This window comes from Crocuta crocuta, unplaced genomic scaffold, assembly GCF_008692635.1.
Source record: "Crocuta crocuta isolate KB4526 unplaced genomic scaffold, BGI_CrCroc_1.0 scaffold9, whole genome shotgun sequence".
Lineage (NCBI taxonomy): Eukaryota > Metazoa > Chordata > Mammalia > Carnivora > Hyaenidae > Crocuta > Crocuta crocuta.
In genome coordinates, this window is record NW_027551567.1 from 1,409,086 (window position 1) to 1,431,633 (window position 22,548).

General features: G+C 43.4%; 1 protein-coding gene across 4 annotated transcripts in view; it reads left to right on the forward strand.

Annotated features, from left to right (window-relative positions):
• The window catches only part of BACH2 (BACH transcriptional regulator 2), a 354,923-nt gene that overhangs the window by 315,313 nt on the left and 17,062 nt on the right, over positions 1-22,548 (forward strand). For all 4 annotated transcript variants that reach the window (XM_077750247.1, XM_077750248.1, XM_077750249.1 and 1 more), the window contains one exon: positions 20,947-22,536. In XM_077750247.1, the coding sequence (XP_077606373.1) occupies positions 20,947-22,536 (1,590 nt within the window). The remainder of the gene's footprint in view (positions 1-20,946; positions 22,537-22,548) is intronic.

Genomic DNA, 22,548 nt, shown 5'->3' on the forward strand with positions numbered 1-22,548 from the left:
GTTGGGGGTTTTTTCATGCAACACTGTGTTCCATCATAAACACTTGCAGAAGTATCTGAATAGAAGACAGAAAAGGGGAAAAGACAAAAGGGTGGGGGGTGAGGTTTCTTTAAGGCTATCTAAAGAAGTAATAATAAAGTGGAAGAATTTCAGCCACTAAGGACAGAACTGAATCGGTCAAGTTAAATACCAAGATAGTTGCTAGCAAGTAGAAATATAATATTCATTTTTGCTCCTGAATTCTGTTAGCAATTTCTGCCTCTTCAAATTCTTTTGAAAATAGAGAAGTCTGTATCTGAAGCTTTGCTTGGCTCTCAGTCAAAGGTCTGCCTCACCCAGAAAACATCATCAGGAAGCCCAAAATCAATGGAATTTTTTTCAATGGATAACACCAGCCAATTTTGAGCTTGATTTAAAATTCACTGTATAAATTCATCCTGGCTTGCTACAGCTATGAGTGTACTCTGTTTTCTATTGCTGACTCTTCCAGTAAAACATACATCCACTCCACTTTCCTCACTTCAGATTTCAAGTGGAAGAGAGCTATTTGAAGGCCTACTCTCAAAACTGACTTACTGGACCTTGTAGAACCAGCTTTAGAAGCTACCATGAGTATAGATGTGTATGTGCTTCCTTTTTGAAAAATGATCTTTGATCCAAGAAAATTATAGCATTTGTGTTTATGGGCATGCAATTATGCACTGGGCTTTCTTAAGGTACTATTATAAACAAGCTGGAGCTCCTACCCCTCTAGTTTTGGTTATATTCGGTGCTACTAAAAAGATACATATGCTTCATTAAGCTAAGATTTATTAGCAAGGCCAGCAGGTGATAATGGAACAGTAATTTTTACATATCAACTTTGACTTGGTGCCCTTAATTGGCAGCAAGGAGAAATATTAAAAGATCCTGCTAACGCAGCATGATGCATGGGAAGTAAGAACATCAAGGGAGTTTTTTTCTTCTGTGATATATTGGGAATCACAAAACCTTGGTCTTAAAATTCATCTGACCCAGCACTAAAGAAGTGGGCTATATTTTATCTTTTATACAGACCTTGTGTCTAATACAGTGATACTGATGGTGATTTAAAAAAAAAATAACCTTTATGGAAATTCACTATGTGCCAGGCAAGGCTCTATGCACTTTTTTACATGTTTAACTCATTGACCCTATGGGATTGCTATTATTATGATTATTTTCTCTGTATGATGAAGAAATTGAAGCAAGAGAGCTTAATTAACATGTCCCAAGGTCAGCTTCTAAGTCAAGGAGCCTGGATAGAAGCCTAAGCAGTCTGACTCCAGCATCCATATTATTTTTTTTCTTTTTAAAGACGTTTATTCTCTCACAGTTCTGGAGGCTACAGGGTCTATAGTCTTAACCCCTTGCCTCAGAAATTACAATAGTAGCACTCATTAAAGATGCAGGTGTCTGTATTTTTAACAAGTGGGAAAATGAGGCCCAGAGTGACACACCAGTCAGCTGTAGATTGGAGACAGCCATGTTCTACATCTCTTTAATTTTTTTAATTTTTTTTTACTTTTTTTTTTTGAGAGACAGCATGAGCTGATGAGGGGTAGAGAGGGAGACACAGAATGGGAAGCAGGCTCTAGGCTCTCAGCTGTCAGCCCAGAGCCCAACGCAGGGCTCGAACCCATGAACTGTGAGATCATGATCTGAGCCAAAGTCAGAGGCTTAACCAACTGAGCCACCCAAGCACCCCAGTATCTCCATCTTTGTCCAAGGTTTTCCTATGCCACACAGAAGTCACCAAGAACCTAACAATAGAAATTTCCCTTTATGCAAGAAATATGAAAAAGATGTTGAAAAACTTGAAATGTAAAATGATAGCAAAGAGAAAGTACTTGAAATTTGAAATAAATTTTCATTCTTCTCTCTGCCCATTGATAAATTCCTCAATTCATGCTGCTTGATCAAATGAAGATCTTAATATGTGGATCATCTTGACTTACATAAGGACTTGCCATTGTCTGGGGCCTCTGTTTTGAGGCATAAGGTGAAAGACGTGTTTAAGAAACTGGCTATATAGACTTTATAATAACCCAGTATGGTAACAGAATAATGCTCCCCCCAGAGATGTCCATGTCCTGATCCCCTGAAACCTGAGTGTGGGAGCTTGCACAAATGATTAAGTTAAAGATCTTGAGATGAGGAGATTATCCTGGATTATCAAGTTGGGTGCAGTGTAATCACAAGATTGCTTATAGTTGGAAAGCAAGAGGGTCAGAGTCACAAAGACCACTTTGAAGTTTGAGGTTCACTCAGATGATGATGGAAGAAGTTTCTAGAGGCCCAGGTAGAAATCTTGGCCACAGAAATGGTCAATTGCTCCACAGTTATTATAAAAATCAATGAACAGGGCCTGGGAGGAAGGTTGCTTTTTCTCCATTTCTGACATAGCTATTTTCAGCCAGTCATCTCATTTTATTAGTTCATCTATCTTCCATTCGTCTTTCTTTTAAAATGAAAATGACTCCTCACATTCTGTGGGAACTTCCACCTCTTTCTCACTGCCAGGCCAGAATGATTTATTGGGCAAGTTTGCTGTTCTTAAAAATCCTACATCATGCAGTGGCTAAAACAACTGACTATCATCAATGTGTTCCCTTAAAGAAAGCTCCAGGCTACTGAATTCTGATCCATAGCCTCCTTAATAATTTATGATTCTGAATCTCATACTATGTTGGTTTCTCCTCTGAACCTTTACATAATTCCTATCATAACAGTCATGTGATAAGGTGTCCTCAAAGGCTCCAACTGGAACCCTCCTTTCACCAATATCCAGGCTATGGCTTTGGTTGGTTGGTTAGAAGCAGGGTGGCCCTTCATATAGGATTCTTAGTCTTGAATTGACCTGTGCTCTCACACAACAGCAGCTAATCCCCCTAACAGTCTCTCTAATTCATCCATACCTCCCTGCCACCACCACTACCCACATTCAAGCACAGCTGGCTTGCCTGGACCTCTGTGACTAACATGCCCCCTGCCCAGGTTGTCCCCAGATGTGGCTAGAGTCATTTCCCCTGTACTCCTGCTTGGCAGACTCCAGTGGCTCTCCATTGCCGACCAGCCTCTTCAGTGTGACATAGACCAGCTTTGCTGCCTGCCCCCTGCTCACCTCTCTAGCATCACTGGTGTCACCCAGCACCCCACAACAGCTGGACTCCTGCCTCACTGATCTGAATGGTAGATTCTCTCATGTCTTTGCATCTTCCTTTCCTTCCACATGCAACACTGGTTCCCACCAAATACCTGGCTAATCCTCACTTGGGCTTCAGTTTATATCTTACTTCCCCAGAGTTAGATTCCCCTTCTGGCAGCACCTGCACTTGCCCTGTTGCAGCTCTTATGCTGTGCTGGGATTACCTGTTGACTTGTCTCTGTGCCTCAGCCTAGAACATCTACGACTAGGCACCCTTTATTCCTTATTCATTGTTTTATCCTCCCAGCAGTTAAGACTCCATAGAGCTTTGGGAGGCAGTCAATATGTGTTTATTAAGGAAATAAAGTGAGCTGTACCCTACATTGCAAAGATGGTCACCAGCAGCATCCTGTATAGTATATTCCCTGTGGGAGAGAATGCCTGGTCTCACTGCCTTGTACTGGGTGACACAGACTCCAGACCTAACCTAGCTGAGTGCTACAGTATAACTAAGATTAGCTGGTCTCTACATGAGACTGCACACTTGCCATTTTGATGCATTTGCTCCCAGACCACTGTGTGGTGAAGGTGAACTAAAATGACTTGGGAAGGTAGCTAGCTATAAAGTGTTATTAATTGCTGACAGACTTAGCCGTTCATAAAGTAATGTTAGGATCAAGGACAAACAAGAACAAATCTAATGGCCTTTTAGGTCAGCATTCAATATAATCAGCTAATGATTTCTTCTATGTGATGAACACATAAGAGGTCCCAAATACCCCCCTCCTTCCCCCTAAAAAGTATACCATTCAGATTCTACATATATTTTTTTGAGGCAATTTGCTTCTCCTTGCCTTGCTCTCTTTCTGTGACTTGCCCTGCAATCCAGATATATAAATATCTTATGTTCTTGTGCTCCCTCTCCTGGTCTTTTCTGTCTTTCAGTAAGACCGTGTTCCTAGAATTGGGCATCCCCCCAGGTGGGGTTTGGCATGTTAACAAAGAAGCTAACCAGCACTGCAGGGCTTGTTGTAAGATCCATGGGGGACCAGAAACAGAGTCACTTTGTTGTTTGCAGTCCAGCTTGGCTAAGTGAAAAAGCACCATACTGGCACAGAAGACAAACGTGCCTGGCATCCTTTTTGAGAAACGCAATGCTCTCCAGAAGGAAANAAAAGCACTTGTAGTACATTTTTTTAAAATATTCCTCCCTGGAGATATACAGATGCATGTAGGATATGCTCTATCAGTGAACAGTGCTAATTACCTAATTATCTGGTCAGGTGCAATAAAAACCGCTTTGACATTCTGTTCCTTCCACATGCCAGATAGTGTTCTGGTGTCTGCTCTGTAACCGTGGTGAGGGGTATTCTCTACCCACCCAGAGTAAGAATGTAGAATGGTCTTCACAGCTGGCCGTGCTTCATGCTTCATGTCGGGGCCCAAGGCTGGGAACAGGGCGGTGCAAAGTCCTGCCACAGAGCTCACAGGATGATACTCCAGACTTTACCTGGCCTCCTTGGCTCCCAGCATCCCCTGGAGCCACCTTTGAACTCTGACCCTGCCCACATCACTCTCTCATTGCAGTTGCTTCTTAGACACTTCATAATTTTACTCATTTACCTTATATTCTTTTTTTTCCATTTGACTTTCTAAAATAGCTTCCCTGCTAAATATGTCATTTCTCCTACTTGAGTGTAAAAGAGGATTTTGCTTTTGCTTTTTCTCAAGCTGATCTAGAAGAGCAGNTCCAACTTAGCATGCTAAGGAAGAACCAGTCTTGCTCAACCACTGAACACTCCCAGCCTTCATTTCCAAACCAGCTTCCAGTCTAGCTCCCTCCGTGCTGCCACTCTTGAAGCAATGGTGTCTGTTCCCTCTCCTGAAGCCCATTTGTTGTGTTCTACAGTTTACTTCTGTGCCCTCTCCATCTCTTCCCAGTGGATCTTTTTTTTTTTTTCTACCATAGTGCTCCCTTTTATGAGGTACATTTGAAGTTTCACTTAAATGGAGTAGAGGGCACCAGTTTCTCTTGGGTTAAGAAGAGTATTAAATCCTAGGTGATTATAGAAGTTCCTTTCCTAGAAGGCTATGGGGCTGTTTTTGACAGGACCAAAGTATTTGGAGGGCAAAGGTTGACTGACTCACATGGATCTCGTGCTTTCCCATCTTCCAGCCTGCTCCCATCCAATCTTTGGATGTGCCCTTTGACAGCCCACACACATCCCTTCTCTCTCAAAGACTATGGCACAAGAGTCTCAACAGTGTAGCATTTAGGATTTAATTGTTCTCCAGTTGTGGATAATGCATTGTGAGCTTCTCTAAGGTAAAACTGTCCTTTTTTGCTTCTTTGAAGGTCACCGCAGCACCCAACATAGCAAATGCACAAGTAAATATTTTAGGATTGATGATTTAGTGGCTTCTTGTTTGTGCACAATGCCTAGTATGGACACGGAAATACTCATGGCCCCAACATTTCTCTGTGACCTGATGATGTCCTATTAATTAACCTTTTTTGAATAGAATATCATCTAATTGACATGAAAATGAACTTTCGTTAATCCTTCTTTAATGTGTAATGTTGTTGCCTTCTAGAAAAAATAATTAACTCATCTTCATAATGCAGATATTTAACAAATTTTATTAGAGTACATGTTGATGATATACAGAAAGTATAAGACTTAGCACTTCACTTTCAGGAACTTTTTTTATTTAAAAATTTTTTTTGACATTCACTCATTTTTTTTTAATTTATTTCTAGGAGAGAGAGAGAAAGACAGTGTGAACAGGGGAGGGTCAGAGAGAGAGGGAGACACAGAATCTGAAATAGGCTCCAGGCTTTGAGCTGGCAGTCAGCACAGAGCCCGATGCGGGGCTCGAACCCACGAACCACGAGATCATGACCTAAGCGAAAGTCGGACGCTTAGCCGATTAAGCCACCCAGGCGCCCCAGACATTTACTCATTTTTAAGAGACAGATTGTGAGCAGGGAGGAGCAGAAAGAGAGGGAGACACAGAATCCCAAACAGGCTCCAGGTTCTGAACTGTCAGCACAGAGCCTGACCGGGCTCGAACTCATGAACTGCAAGATCATGACCTGAACCAAAGTCAGACTCTCAACCTACTGAGCCACCCAGGTGTCCCTCTTTTTTTTTTTTTTTTCAAAAATATTTTTTTTTTTTTTTTTTTTTTTTTTTTTTTTTTTTTTNACATATGATATTACATGTTGTTGGGAATGTAAACTGGTACAGCCCCTCTGGAAAACAGTGTGGAAGTTCCTCAAAAAATTAACAATAGATCTCCCCTATGACCCAGCAATAGCACTGCTAGGAATTTTTTTTTAATTAGTGATTGGTCATATGGATCCTTTATTTTTTTATTTACTTATTTTTTTTAAGTAGGCTCCATGCCCAATGTGGGGCTTGACCTCATAACCCTGAGATTAAGAGTCATATGCTCTACCAACTAAGCCATCCAGGTGCCCTGACTTTTAGGAATTTCTAATCAAGATAGGCAAAATGGAACATTTAGACAACAATGCAAAATAGCACTTGTGTGATGAAGTGCCAGGACTGGTTATCTATAAACAGTAGCTGTTATCCACGTTGGCGGAATGGGGTTCAGTTAAATTGCCATCTCCTTTGCAAGGGTTTCTCCTGGCCCTTTCATTCCATATTGATGGACAGCCCCCACGCCTGTCCTTCATAGCTATCATAGGTACAGTTGGAACTGGCAAAAGAAAGTGAAGAATGCATCCAGGCAGTGAGCACAGCCTGAGCACATGCTAGACGCAGGAGAAAGGCTGGCATTCTGGCTCAAGAAGACAACTGGAAATGAGACGGGAAAGGGAATCAGTCTAAAGGGAATCTGGAAGCCAGACAGAAGAGAATGAAGTTTGCTCTCCAAAACATGAGGTTGCCGCTTAAAACAAAGTCCATGTCAGGAACATTCCCCCAAAGACTCTTCAGCCTCTCTCCCTGTGATTGATGATCCAGAGAGATCATGAAAATGCAGGAGACAGAAGGGATGATATCAACAGAGTGGAGAGGTTTTTCCTTTTGCTTTGAGTCTCAGTATGTTTACCACAGTGGTGACCTAGAGATCCTTAAGCCCTTGCCTCCTACACTTTTTAAAGAAAGAAATGACAATGCCGTCCAGACACCTGCTACGTTGGTTGGGGTTTTCAAAGCACCACCACTCTGTAATGTGCTATGGATGGGTTGTAATTGTGCAAGGAAACTGGAGAGCTTGTTTTCTATTAAGGTTTCTTAGGTTTCTGACTTCCAACTTCAGTGACTAAACTTCCATCAAAATACTGGCACACCCCTGGGTATTGTAGATTCCTTAACTCACTTCTTTAAATGTGTGCTTCAGGAGTAGTTTGATTCAACCAAAACAAGAACACCTGGTGTTGAGATGTGGGTATTTGTCAAAAACCAAAAGTTCATTTTTAGATCGTTTGGGTATCTTTATTTATAATAGGAAAGGTGTTTTCCTAGTTAGGAGATGTAAGTAAAGAGGTCTTTCATAACAGCTCCAAGCCACATTCAAAATAGATGTCCCAGAACAAACTCCTCCACGGTGCACATTCTAGATGCAACTATGACTTAGTTCCTTTTCTCACCATCCCCCGAGTTAGCATGAAAGTGTGTTTCGGCCCCACAGAAACTGGACACAACCAGCCAGACATCGTTGGAAATTTCTGCCTCACCTGCTTCAGCAGCAGTGCTGGCAGAGATGACACCATTGTCAAAAACAGGGCCATGCCTTCATGCCCAGCCATCTGAAACCCTGAACACACCACTCTTCTCAGCAAAAGCCTCCTTCCAGTCCTCTTTGATGTCACTTGCCAGCCTGGCAACCTGGTGTCCCAGGAAAGGCTGCAGAAGGCTTCAGGGCAAGAGCCCAACCGATCAGGCAAAAGAATGCACCCATGGCCACATAGATGGACTGAATTGGTTCCCTCTTCATTCTCTTCCCTGATGACAGGAATCACATTTAGAAAAGATTAGAATTGGAGGGGACAGATGGGAGGTGGCCGAGAGGCAAACCTGACCTCATGCTCCTATCCAGGAGTGTGGGTGTTGTGTCATACAATCTCTGCAGCCCAGACAGCTATAGAGCTGTGCTTTCTGTCTGCTGGTCCCATTGCTCCAGGGCAGCCACTGTCCGATTCCCATAGGTGGGTTTTGTGTTGATGGCCACTGTTTAAATCCTTCCAGAACACAGATGGTGCTTGCACTGCATCAGCATTAACTCTTCTCCATTGGCAGAGCCCATTGTAGAAACAGGAGAAGGAAAAATCAGTGTACAGTCCCTTTGGCAGAAAGTCTGGTTTCCATATATGCATTAACCCTGACTTATGCATTAACCCTGAGCCTCAGTAACTCAGTCACTATGTCTCCATTTTTGTCATATCGTGGTTAATTAAGAAGGACTTAGATGAAGGAAACTAAAGACTGTAGAAACACTATTATTGTTGTTGTACAAACCATGCCCATAAGGCAAAATCTGCAGCTTTGTTCCTTCTGTAAGCCACAGTAACGCCCCCTTCCATTGCAAAGGCAGTGAAGAAGGCATTGAGAAGATACACATCTTTTTAGAATTCTTAATGTTTGTGTCTCAAAAGCCCTTCAAGTACATGATTTCTTCATGATGTCCTGGTTTATTCCTATTTTGCAAATGAAAGGGGGGAAATGGCAGCAGAGAGTCTCACGTTGTCAGGATCAAATTACCTTCCTTACTCAAGATCAGTAGTCCTCCCTTGTTGGCACTGGGTCCTCCTGGCTACTGGAATATTTGTGGAGTGTAAACCCACTTGTGCCAGAGGTCAAGTAACAAATAACATTTTCCATAAGAGATGTGTGATCTGTCAGTATTTCAGTTTTGATTTCAGATGGAAAATATGACTTCAGTTCTTGAAGAAAAAAAAATCCCTAGCTGGGCTTGACAGATGTCTTCAAATGTGTGATGGATTGTCATGTGAAGGAAGAACTCAGATTGTCTGCTTACCCTGGTGGGCTAGCTCATTTCAGTTCAACTAAAAGTTAAAAAGAACATGCAATGTCCAAGTCTCATGCTTTAAACTGAAGGTGGTCAAAGGACAGAGATGAATATCCTGCTAAACTTGTGACATCAATTATTGCAGAAACAAGCAGGTTTGACATTGATGTGAAAGTGTGAAGTATCTGGTGAATCATTGGATAAACCAAGGAGAAGGGGAAGACAGAAGCAATGCTTATAGTCTCCAATGTCTATCCATCAATGGGTGAAGCAGGAGTAATTAAAAAATTGAGTTGGAGATTATTGCCAGGGTGATAAATAGAATTTCTTAGTAACCTAATAAGCCAAAGGACATCACGTTGGCATAGGGCTGGGAGAAGGAACTCCATGTTTATAAAATTAGAGCAAAGGAGACGCATGATGCAGAACTTCAACTATATGAATAGTTACCAGAGTTCTTTTCTAAGAAAAGAATACCTGAGTATTGATTTGCCATATTGGCAGTTTCACCTTCCAGAAGGTAGAGAGTACAAAAGTAGAATTGCTATTTTGGTCCTATTACTGACCAAGTAAAAGGAATTGATGGGAGTACATCTGAGAGGATCCATAGAAGAAAGAGATATGATCTTAGAGAACAGGATAGTTAAAGAGTACATTCTGCACAGCCTGAAATATTTCAAGACCTTTCTTTTATTAAAATAAAAGGAAACCCCAACATGAAATTTGCCATCTTAACCATTTTTAAGTAAACTCTACTAAAGTCCATCAAATATCTACCTTACTTTAAAAAAAAAAAATGTTCACATTGCTATCAAACACATCTCCAGAACTCTTGTCATCATGCAGATCTGAAACTCTGTACCCATTAAACAATAATCGCCCCTTTCCTGCATGACCCCAGCCCCTGGTAACCACCACTCTATTTTTTGTATCTATGAATTTTACTACCTTAGCTACCTTGTATAAGTGGAATCATACAGTATTTGTCTTTTTGTGACTGGCTTATTGTACTTAGCACAATGACCTCAAGGTTTATCCATGCTGTAGTATATGACAGGCTTTCTTTCCTTTTTAAGACTGTGCAATACTCCATTGTATTTGTACACCATCTTTTGTTTTCCATGCATCCCCTGATGGACATGTGGGTTTAAACTAACAAGGAAAGTAAGTGTATGTTTCCGTTTAGAATAAGATGGCAAGGAAAACAATAGCTGCTCCTTGGGGCTGACCATTTTAGTATTGAGGATGGCAAAGGGTCCACAGTTACTCCATATTGTGTTTCAAAGAGAATGTCTATGAGATGGAAAAATGAGAAAAACCTGCAGGTAAGCCCCAGGTAAATGAACATTTAGAAAACACCCAAGAGGTACCTCGGTGGCTCAGTCAGTTGAGTGTCTGACTCTTGATTTGGGCTCAGGTCATGATCTCACAGTTTGTGGGTTTGAGCCCCACAATGGGCTCTGCACTGACAGTGCAGAGCTTGCTTGGGATTATCTCTTTCTACCTCCCCCACCCTTGTTATGTCTCTCTCTTTCTCTCAAAATTAAAGAATCTGCTTCAAAAGAAAGAGAAAGAGAAAGAAAGAAAAAGAGAAATAAAGGAAAAAGAAAAAATACCCAAGTTCCCAGTGTGAATGAAGTAAAACCCTCAAGCAACAGAAAAAAAAAAAAAAAAATCAGACATGACATGAGACATCTTGTTATGGTCAAAGTCTTTGAAGAATTGCAGAACCTAGGAAAGAATCAAAAGTCTGGAGATCAGAAAATCACATAATTTTCAAAAAAGGGAAGAAAGTGGATCTTTTAAAAATTGACTGGAATGCAATTTGTATAATAGGAACAATTTATCTGAACAATAAATCTGAATATCTAGACAAGTATATCCTCGGGTCAAAAAAATTAATTTTGCAAGTGTAAAATGGACACAAGTTATCAGTAACACCATAACACCATAAGTAATAAGTGACAATGAAATAAATCTTACCATTCCTCAAAAATAGGATCTAAATTGAGGGAAATAACAGCTCTGTCTTCTCTGCCAGTGACTGGAGTATTTACTCAGTCCAGATACTCTGCTGGGGATGTGGTCAAACTCAAGATGGTCCAAAGGAGAGCAGTGAGGAGGGTATCAGTGCTCATAACTGGTTAGATTTCCCAGATGGGAATTTTGGCTTGATATGAAGAACCATTAGAAGGCTCTGATGAGGAATTAAACTTATCACCACTGGAAGACTTAAAAACTGTTTTATGTTTTCTGGTTGAAGATCAAGTGGTTGATGGTTGTTTTGAAATGACTAGAACGGTTGAGGAGGTAAAACCAAACCTTGACTCAAGAGAATTCTGGTCTAGGAAGGTCATTGGTTTCCTGAATGGGGAAGGGATCATTTTAAATGGAAATTAGGTAATTTTTTAAAAATCTCCTTTTAAAAAATAATTTTCTGCTGGAGGCAGTTTTTCAAATGAAACTATAAACCTAGATGCAGGTTTTACTACTTTGTTACCAGTGAGTGGGATGCTTTTCACTTTCATTTTACACTTTGAAAAATGTAAAAAAGTTACTACTACTTTATAGCTATTTTAGGATCTACACTTATACTGAAATTCAGTTTTTTGTAAATTATTCCATGAACTTCATTATGTAATCTTTCAGAAGGGAGATTTCCTGTTTTCATTGTATACTTTTAGGGTAAGTATGAATACAGAACCTTATATTTGTATCACATGTAAATTTTGCCTGTCACTTACCTGAGAAATCTATCCATGTATACCTGAATGAGAAAATAATTAAGGCCATACATGGAGGTGAGAAGAAAGGGTAAACCACCCAGCTGAAATGAAGGTTCCACGGGGTCAAGGTGTTCCCAGTTCTAAGGAAAGACAGTAATGAATGTTTGTTTCCCCTTCGCTGTTCATCAACCCTAAGATAACCAAAGAAATACCTACGGGGCAGTTTCAGCTGTTACATAGCCCCACGATGATTCTAAGCCGACTGACACAGATAGGAGACATACACTTTCTCTCTAAACATCAACTTTATCAGTTGCCTTTCTAATTTGGAACCAAGCTTTGGTGCTACATGGATCCCCATGAGAAAGGCATTCCTGCACTGATATCTTCCAGATTCTGGGGACTGATGCTAAGCACAGCCTGCTAGTTTTATCAAATTCCTATGGCTTCCTAGGATTTACTGAGTTTCACTGGGCAGGAGAGGAACTTAGCAATTGTCTTCATTCTTCAAGAGAAGTCTAGGCCCTGAATCTGAATAATGTAAATGACAATAGAACCTCGTGTGATATTCACCCTTCTTCATAGCCTAGGTTGGCTATGACTCCTTTGAATAAGCTACATACAACTGAATATTTTAGATAGTGTAACAAAATGTATAGCAATGTTTTTCCATATGAAATACCATTTCTTTTCTTGTTCACTTCAGAGAAACAGCAACAGATAGGAAAGGAACGTGAGAGTTGAACACTGAACTCTCAGAATACTTGAGTTCAGCCCTGGCTGACCAGCTGTATGACTTTGGGAAAATCCCTTCACCTTTCTGGGCTTTCTGGGCTTCACCTTTTTTGGCTTCCTTGTCTGTAAAGTGGATGAGGATTGAGTCAGGGAAACAGAAACCATGCCAGGTGTTTCAAACAGAGGGGATATAAAACAAGGAATTGGTTACACAGGTGTTGGAAAACTGGAAGAACAGAAAGGGGAAGGAGAATTAACTCAGTGATTAATGATTATAGGAAGCAGCTACCATTCCCAGGGCCGAAGGGGATAAAAGAGACTAGAAGCCTGGAGAAGCAGCTGATGCCTCTGGAGCAGGGAGTAGAGGAGGCAGCCTCCCTCAGTACACACCACCATGGAAGGAAAGAAAGAAAACAAGAAACCAAAGGAACCACAGCTTCTTTCCTCCCACCGTCTGATATCCCACCAGTGCCCCCTATTGGCAGAGTCCAATAATAAGCCAACCAGCCAAAGAAGCCTAAAAAAACATAGCATTACAGAGGGGAACAGAAAAAGAGTTGGCATGAGGCCAAGGGACAATAGAAAATAAGCAGCAGCGTATGAGTTTATAATGTCAGACTCATTATAGAAGTCATTATAGTGACTATAGAAGAAGTAATTATAGAAGTCAAAGTTAGTAGTTGATCAGAGATATATTTTCCTGTTTGTATTAAAGTAATATTACTTTAATATACAGATGGAGATGGGGCACCTGGGTGGTTCTTTCGATTAAGCAAATGTCTCTTGATCTCAGCTCAAGTCATGATCTCATGGTTTGCAAGTTCAAGCCACATGTCAGATTGTACACTGTCAATGGGGGAGCCTGTTTGAGATTCCCTCTCTCTGTCCTTCCCCTGCTCTCTCTTGCTCTCTCAAAAGAAGTAAATAAACTTTTTTTAAAAACACATAGATGGAGATAGATTGATGGATGGATAGATAAGTAGATTTAGTTCTGAGCTGAGCAGTTTCTGAATAACTTTCATGAAAGCTTTTCGAATTAAAAAAAAGTTTGTGTTTAGGAAAAACTATAAGATATATGTTTCTGCAAACCCTTATGACAGGAATAGTTCTAGTGAAAATGTAGGTAATTGTAGGATCCTTCCTCAAGAGTTCCCAGGAATTAATTTCAGGAAGTCTGAGTCTGTGAAGACACTCAAGTCTGAGATCATAACTATCAGTGAGGGAGACTCAGAGTCTTACAAGAGAGGACTCAAGTCAGGTCTTTGTTTACTGAACCTACCTAATTTCCCTTTTTTTAAAAAACAATCAAGCGGCGCCTGGGTGGCTTAGTCGGTTAAGCGTCCGACTTTCGCTCAGGTCATGATCTCGCGGTTCGTGGGTTCGAGCCCCGCGGCGGGCTCTGTGCTGACAGCCAGCTCAGAGCCTGGAGCCTGTTTCAGAGTCTGGGACTCCCTCTCTTTCTGACCCTCCCCTGCTCACGCTCTCTCTCTCTCTCTCTCTCTCTCTCTCCTAGAAATAAATAAAACATTAAAAAAAAACAATCAAAAAGTGCCTTAGTAGGCTGACCATGTATTTCAGTCCAAGATATCTATGATCCTGCTGCTACCTATGCTGCTGACCCCAGTAGGCATGCCAGCTAGCCTATAGGGTTTAACTCAGGTGGAGTTCCACTCTTTGGATACTATCCCCTCCCTGCCCTCCCCAGTGAAACCAGGAGCTTATTTCAACTGCAGGGGACGGTGTGTGTGTGTGTGTGTGTGTGTCGGCCGACCCATATTCAATGGGCACACGAGCTGTGCAATTGCAGAGGGCCCTGTGCTCAGGAGGACCCTGTGCTAGTCCTGAAAATCATGATGTAGCTAGTCTGAGTGGTGGAGTAGAGGAGGGCAGTCATGAAAAGAGGCCCAGGAAAGGCCTCGCAGTTAAAGTGGCTTTGGCTTTGAAGGAGGGGCCAGAAGGAGATGAGGGAGCGAGCCATGCCATTCTTTGACTTATTCTGATAAACTGAGCCTCAGCCTTCAACATTTGAGGTAAAAGCACCTTTTCCAAGAAGGCACAGCGTGGAGCACAACACAAGTCTTGAACTCATCACCCTGAGATCAAGACCTGAGCTGAGATCAAGAGTAAGACACTTAATTGACTGACCCACCCAGGCGCCCCACTAGTGCTGTTTTCTTTCACAAGTGCCTTGCTGTAAGAGATCCAGCCTCATCAGAGGAAAGTATACATGGTGTTGCTGAAGGTAAAAGATTCCATGTTTTGTAAGGCTGTCATTAAGCAGCCTTGAGAAGCGTGCCGTCCCTCTCCTAGAAAACAGTTCAGAATCTCCCCATTCATCTGATCAGCCTTTGGCAACTGAGCTCAGTGCTATAACCATGTGTATATACTGCCAGAACCAACTGAGAAGACCTTGATCTACCTGGCTTAGGTAGAAAATGCTGCTCCAAGCCTCATAAAAATCCCCAAACCCTGTTTTCCATATATACCTGAAGCCCAACTGCCAGATCCCTGTAGTAATCCAGAGCAGTGAAACTGTTGGATGTTTCCGTTCAGGAGCTCTGTCCAGCAGCAGGCTGGTACATCCTGAGAGCAACCTCTGCAAGCAGCGCCCGGACGTGCCTATGCCTCCTGAGTTTCCATCAGCTCCTTCTCCTTCCATCAGTAGCACAGAGAGGATTCATCAGAACCCATAGGAACAAAAGGCTAAGGGTCACACTTTCAGTGGGTCACATTTTCAGCACATTATCCTCCTGTGGACTCACACCATACCACCTGAGTTTGGTAGTATGACCTTGTTTCAAAGACTCAAAGGTCAATGCCACTTGCCTCGTGTGTGCCAACTGCTGGAGAAGGTCATCACATGCTTGGGAGCAACCAGAGGACAAAAGGGTATCACTTCCTGACCTCTTGTAGGTCTTAGTCCCACATGGCACATTCCATTCTTCCCCCAGAGTGTGACCCAGTGTCATCTATACTGGAGTTTACAGTATGGGACCAGGCAGTTGCATAGTTAAGTGTAGTAGAAAAATACCCTTCAAAATAATCCAACCAAAATATTTCATTCAAAATGCAAGACTGCTATCCCAGGTGTCCCTAAACTAGTTTGCTATTTCTAGTCACTTCATCCCACTTTAACTTCATGATCATTACCTTTTTAAATAACTTCATGATCATTACCTTTTTAAATAACATTTTTATGGGTCGTTAGTTTTGTGTGTGATTCTCCACTTCCCACCCTTTCTTATTTTTTTCCCATTATCAGAACCTTACTCGTTAAAAACATAAAGTAAATAATAATGCAGACTTGTGATCACAGTCTGAGTTTCATAACTGAGATCACAGTCTATGTTTCATAAACATAGAGCTTTACATTGGTGCCTAGATATTTGCTTTCTGAGTACAGTGAGTTTAAATGATTCCTAAAAATGGGAAGATGGTTCAAGCTACCAAAGATGGAAGCTAAAACCAATATTTCGAAAGCTTCTGTGTGTTTTAACACTGGCCTGCATGTGTGATGAACACTGCTTTCTGTTTTGTGTGTTTGGAGTTATTACAGCTGGCCTGAAGTGGGCCAAAGATGGGTTCCTGGGAGGGACACCAGGCGGTTCAGAAGGTACCCATTGTATCAAAGCAACTCATTTTGTTTTTAATTTTTTGTTTAATGTTTATTTATTACTTAGAGAGAGAGTGTGTGTGCAAGTGGAGGAGGGGCAGAGAGAGAGAGACACACACACAGAATCTGAACCTAGCTCCAGGCTTTGAGCTGTCAGCACAAAGCCCGACGCCAGGCTCGAACTCACAGACAGTGAGATCATGACCTGAGCCGAAGTCAGACGCTTAACTGACTGAGCCACCCAGGTGCCCATATCGAAGCCACTCTTTTTTTTTTCTTTATGTTTGTTTATTTTTGAGAGAGAGACAGAGAGTGAGCAGGGGAGGGGCAGAGAGAGAGGGAGACACAAAATCCGAAGCAGGCTCCAGGCTCTCAGCTGTCAGCACAGAGCCTGACACAGGGCTCAAACCCACAAACCGTGAGATCATGATCTGAGCCGAAGTCGGACGCCCAACCGACTGAACCACCCAGGTGCCTCTCAAGGCACCTCTTGACCGAGAGTGGATGTAGGGCAGTTTCACTGCACTCCAGGTGTCCTGCTTATGAGTGTTTCAGGGGATCCCCACAGACCTCAGCAGTCACCTTCTCTCCTTAACTGGTCGGGATTTCTCGGTTGACAAGTAATCATGTAACCTTGTGATAGCCTTTCCATTGTTGACTGCTGTTGTTTTATGATAATTAACTTTCCAGTGTTAAGGCAGATCTACAAAGCTAAATTGTAGGTTTCTTTTTTTTTTTTATGTTTTATTTATTTCTAGGAGAGATAGAGAGAGAGAGACAGCGTGAGCAGGGGAGGGTCAGAGAGAGAGGGAGTCACAGACTGAAACAGGCTCCAGGCTCCAAGCTGGCAGCCAGCACAGAGCCCGACGCGGGGCTCGAACCCACGAACCGCGAGATCATGACCTAAGCGAAAGTCGGACGCTCAACCGACTAAGCCACCCAGGCGCCCCTAAATTGTAGGTTTCTTAAGCACAGGGCCTAGTCTTGTACTTATCCATATTCCTCATAGCACTTGGGTTGGAATCCCAGCTCTGTGACGTTGAACAAATTCCTTCGCCTCCCTGCTTCTCAGTTTCCTTGTCTACAAAATAGAGGCAGTCATGCCTGCCTTGCAGGGAATCATGAGAACCAGCTAGCCTGGTGCTGGACACTAGGAGGTCCTTTGTAGATGGTAATTCTGACTCACTAGACAAAGCCTTGCACACAGAAGCTGAGTAAAATTTAGCAAAATTGAATATGACAAACAATATTTAAACTCATGTAGGGGAAGAGCTCGTTACGGACTCTTGAAATTTCATGGTGAAGCCACCATTTCCTCTGACCTTGAACTTAAATGACAGTTTACAATCCTGTTTTTAATCATGACCTTTTATGACTATATGATGATCATTGCAAGCACATTATGTCTCGTAAGCCCAAAAGGATCTGATTTGGGATGTGGGGGCTGTGCTCATTGGCATCCTCAGTCCCATGCATACATTTAAGCATCATCTTGTCCCTGCATGAAGTGGCTTTCTCCAGCTCCTTGTAGCCATGTGGCAGATGGTGATACCAGGACTGATCTAATGATCCCTAAAGGTGTTCCTCGTTTCTCTAGGAATTGTCTTTAAAAGCAACCATAGTGGGGGACAGTAGCAGGACTTACTGAGATCAATGGCATCAAAATAAAAAAGAAATGGCAATAAGGGAGAAGGACTGTATAAAAGATAGAAATAACACTGATGTGAGTTTCCCCCATTTCCCATATTTTGAACACACCTACCAAAACTCGAGTTGTGTGTTATCCATTCAGCAACTGGCAAATTGCCTGGGAGCAGAGCAGAAAATGCTTCCTTATGGAGAGGTCCACTCTGCCTTGATCATGCCATTCTTCTCTTTGTGGTGAAGTCATGTTACAGTGAAGAAATGGGTCATGTGACATTCTCATCGCCTCCTTTGGTTACTTTTTTTATGTTTTTTATTTATTTCTGAGAGAGACAGACAGACAGCATGAACAGAGGAGGGTCAGAGAGAGAGGGAGACACAGAATCTGACATAGGCTCCAGGCTCTGAGCTGGCTGTCAGCACAGAGCCCGACATGGGCCTGGAACCCACAAACCATGAGATCATGACCTGAGCCGAAGTCAGATGCTTAACCGACTGATCCACCCAGGTGCCCCTTTGATTACTTTTAAATATGTACTTCCTTGCCTTGCACTCCCTTTGAAAGGTTCCTAGGGGGAAAGTACATAAAACAGATTTGGTAGATACATTTGCTGAACCTTTTGCCATGTCAGCTTAGTAGGACACAAAGGTAGGTCAGATGAGCTCCTTCTCAATAGTAGTACTAGAGGACAGGGCAAATAAGGACTGTTGCCTAGCTTTAATTGGCTAGTTGGTGTGATTTATTGGTTTATACAGTGCCTTGCTCCAAAAGTAATTTGAGACAACACTCAGCACAGTCTGTGTTGTTACCCTCTGTACACTGTAATTGTATGTTAGGGGCAAAACTAGACTTATGACATTCCAGTAATATACAAGCTTTTACCAGGTGTTTACTATGTTAGAGACCCTAATTAGATGCAGAGTTATTAAGAGAAATGAAGCAATCCCTGATCTGAAGGAGCTTGCTGTCTTACGGTAGAAACAGACCCAATTAAGTATAATAAAAGTGAGATGGCAATGATTGCCCTTGTGCAACTATAATGTGGGTCTAGCAGTCATGTTTTTGCTGTTGTTGTTGTTTGTGTGTGTGTGTGTTTAACAAAATATCTTGGGACTCATTATCTGACAGATTTTTTTAATTTAGAATTTTATTTCAAGTGCTTCAAAACTATTAACAATTAAGTTCTCAGAGTGCCTGGGTGGCTCAGTTGATTAAGCATCCGACCATGGCTCAGCTCTGATCTTGGGGTTTGTGAGTTCGACCCCCACATCAGGCTCTCTGCTGGAGCCTCCTTCGAATTCTATGTCTTCCTTCCCCTTTACACGTCCCCTGCTTGTACTTTGTCTCTCTCTCTTAAAAATAAATAGACATTTTTAAAAAATGTAATGAAACCGCATTCAGTTATATATCTAAGAAATTTCTCTTACTGGAAAGAATGCAGCATATAAAAATCAGTCCTGCGCTGGACAACCCAGGACATTTTCTAACTCTGGCAATGGGGCTGGGAGGCTGGTATCACTGGTTCTAACACATTGGGGACTGCTCCCAAAGAAGGTGATGTCCAAGTTGAATATTGAACAACGGATTGAATTCCCATAAGAGTTCTGGCTCTGTGTGCTGCAGTGAATTCAGTACACACGGAAGTCAGCTACACAGCTTGCCAATTCAACTTATTCCCTTAGCCAAGATTTTTTTCCTTAGAGAGAGAGACAGAGTGAGAGCTGAGGAGGGGCAGAGAGAGAGGGAGACAGAATTCAAAGCAGGCTCTAGGCTATGAGCTATCAGCACAGAGCCCGACGTGGGGCTTGAACTCATGAGTGTGAGATCATGACCTGAGCTGAAGTCAGATGCTCAACCGAATGCGCCCACCCAGGCGCCCCTAGCGCAAGATTTTTTTTTTAATTACTGCTACCACAGCTTCCAGCAAGGATCCCATGGCTGCTGTGTTCATTTGATTTGTACACATGATCCGTAGACCTGCCTCCCCTTCCTATGAGGCCAGCAGCACTTGCAGGAATCTAGAGATGCATGTAGGTTTCACATGTAGCATGAGAAAGCCTTCCCTGAACACCAGCAAGTTCCATCCACTTCCATCTGAAAAAATAATTGGCCTTAGGCCATGTATTTCTAATTGTCAAAGTCAATCTCTGCAATGGGTGTGTGTGCATACGCAAAACTGTGCATAAATAGCACACTTTCAGTCTATAAAATGTAAAGAATCAGGAGCACCTGACAGTAGATTGAGCCTCTGAAGATTTGTGGGAAAAGGAGACAGCTGCATGGCAAAGCTGCTGCTTATCATTAGGAAAGGAATAGCCCGTGTCCTGTACCACTCAGCAAACTTCAACCATTTAAATGACAGCTGGTTTAGTTCTGTAACCCCCATTCTTTATGGACCAGGAGTTGAGTTCTTGTTGAGAACACCGCTTTGGATTTTCATCATCTCTAGTATCATTGTATGATCAGGGATGACACGATGACTGAAAAGTCCCAGCCGGAAACCATGATGAATGAGAAAGACAGAAGCTGCTTTAATGCCACTTTTTAACTTTTTAAGTGAGGGAACAGTATTCTTCACCCCCTGTAGACTTTCGGTTTTTAACAGGCTATATTGCCAGTTTTGTAGCTGACAAGGAATGTCTGTTGCTCTCTTTGGCTCAAGTGATCAGCAAGTGTCACAGCACTCCTTACTTATGTAGAATGGCTCTCCACAGGACTGATGGGGAGGGAAATTAATAGGCTTCCCATTGTTACCGTGCATTTTTGCCAGGATATTTCATTAGCGTAAACACTGAACCCCTTGTCATCTTGTTTAGCCACTTGACCCTGGTGATTTTCAATTCTGTGTGCCAGGTGATGAAGTGGAGCCTAAGCGTGCACGAGACAGGCACTAATTATTGGAAGCAGAATCATTGCTGACCCAGTACGAGATTAACTGCTCCTTTGCAGTCTTTATTCTGGGACATTAGCACTGTCTGGTTATCTTGCTTCAGTTGAGGGATTCAGGACAATAGCGCTGCTGATGGTAACGTCGGCAATTTCCCTGTTTGTTTTGCAGGTCACGGCCAGGGGCTTCGGGCCGCTGTTACAGTTTGCCTACACCGCCAAGCTATTACTCAGCAGAGAAAACATCCGCGAGGTCATCCGCTGCGCCGAGTTCCTGCGCATGCATAACCTGGAGGACTCCTGCTTCAGCTTCCTGCAGACCCAGCTCCTGAACAGCGAGGATGGCCTGTTCGTGTGCCGAAAGGACGCTGCGTGCCCGCGCCCACACGAGGACCGTGAGAACTCCGCGGGAGAGGAGGAGGAGGAAGAGGAGGAGACGATGGACTCGGACACGGCCAAGGTGGCTTGCCCCAGGGACCAGATGCTTCCAGATCCCATCAGCTTTGAGGCCGCTGCCATCCCAGTAGCAGAGAAGGAAGAAGCTTTGCTGCCCGAGTCTGATGTGCCGCCGGACAGCAAGGAGAGCTCTGAGAAGGACGCGTTAAGGCAGTACCCCAGATACAAGAAATACCAGCTTGCATGTACCAAGAATGTCTATAATGCATCATCACACAGTACCTCAGGTTTTGCAAGCACATTCAGTGAAGATAGCTCTGGCAGTAGCCTCAAGCCGGGGCTTGCCATGGGGCAGATTAAAAGTGAGCCGCCCAGTGAAGAGAACGAGGAAGAGAGCATCGCGCTCTGCCTGTCCGGAGATGAGCCCGACATCAAGGACAGAGCGGGGGACGTAGAAATGGACCCGAAACAGCCCAGCCCTGCCCCTGCCCCCGCCCCCCCTGCCGGGGCCACCTGCCTGGAGAGATCTGGGAGTGTGTCCTCCCCCTCCTGCTTAAGGTCTCTGTTCATAACAAAAAGTGTGGAGTTGTCTGGCCTGCCCGGTACCTCTCAGCAGCACTTTGCCAGGAGTTCAGCGTGCCCTTTTGACAAGGGGATCACTCAGGGTGACCTTAAAACTGACTACGCCCCTTTCCCGGGGAATTATGGACAGCCCCACCTGGGCCAGAAGGACGTGTCCAACTTCACCATGGGCTCGCCCCTCAAGGGGCCCGGGTTGGAGGCTCTCTGTAAACAGGAAGGAGAGCTGGACCGGAGAAGTGTGATCTTCTCCTCGAGCGCTTGTGACCAAGTGAGCACTGCGGTGCATTCATATTCTGGGGTAAGCAGTTTGGACAAAGACCTCTCTGAGCCGGTGCCAAAGGGTCTGTGGGTGGGGGCTGGCCAGTCCCTCCCCAGCTCACAGGCCTACTCCCACGGTGGGCTGATGGCTGACCATTTGCCGGGAAGGATACGGCCCAACACTAGCTGCCCGGTGCCAATCAAAGTCTGCCCTCGCTCGCCCCCCTTGGAGACCAGGACCAGGACCTCCAGCTCGTGTTCTTCCTATTCCTACGCAGAGGACGGGAGTGGGGGCTCGCCCTGCAGCCTCCCTCTCTGTGAGTTCTCCTCCTCGCCCTGTTCCCAGGGAGCCAGATTCCTTGCCACAGAACATCAGGAACCAGGCCTGATGGGAGATGGAATGTACAACCAAGTCCGGCCCCAAATTAAATGTGAGCAGTCTTATGGAACCAACTCCAGCGACGAATCCGGATCGTTCTCGGAAGCAGACAGTGAGTCGTGTCCTGTGCAGGACAGGGGCCAGGAGGTAGGGAACCCG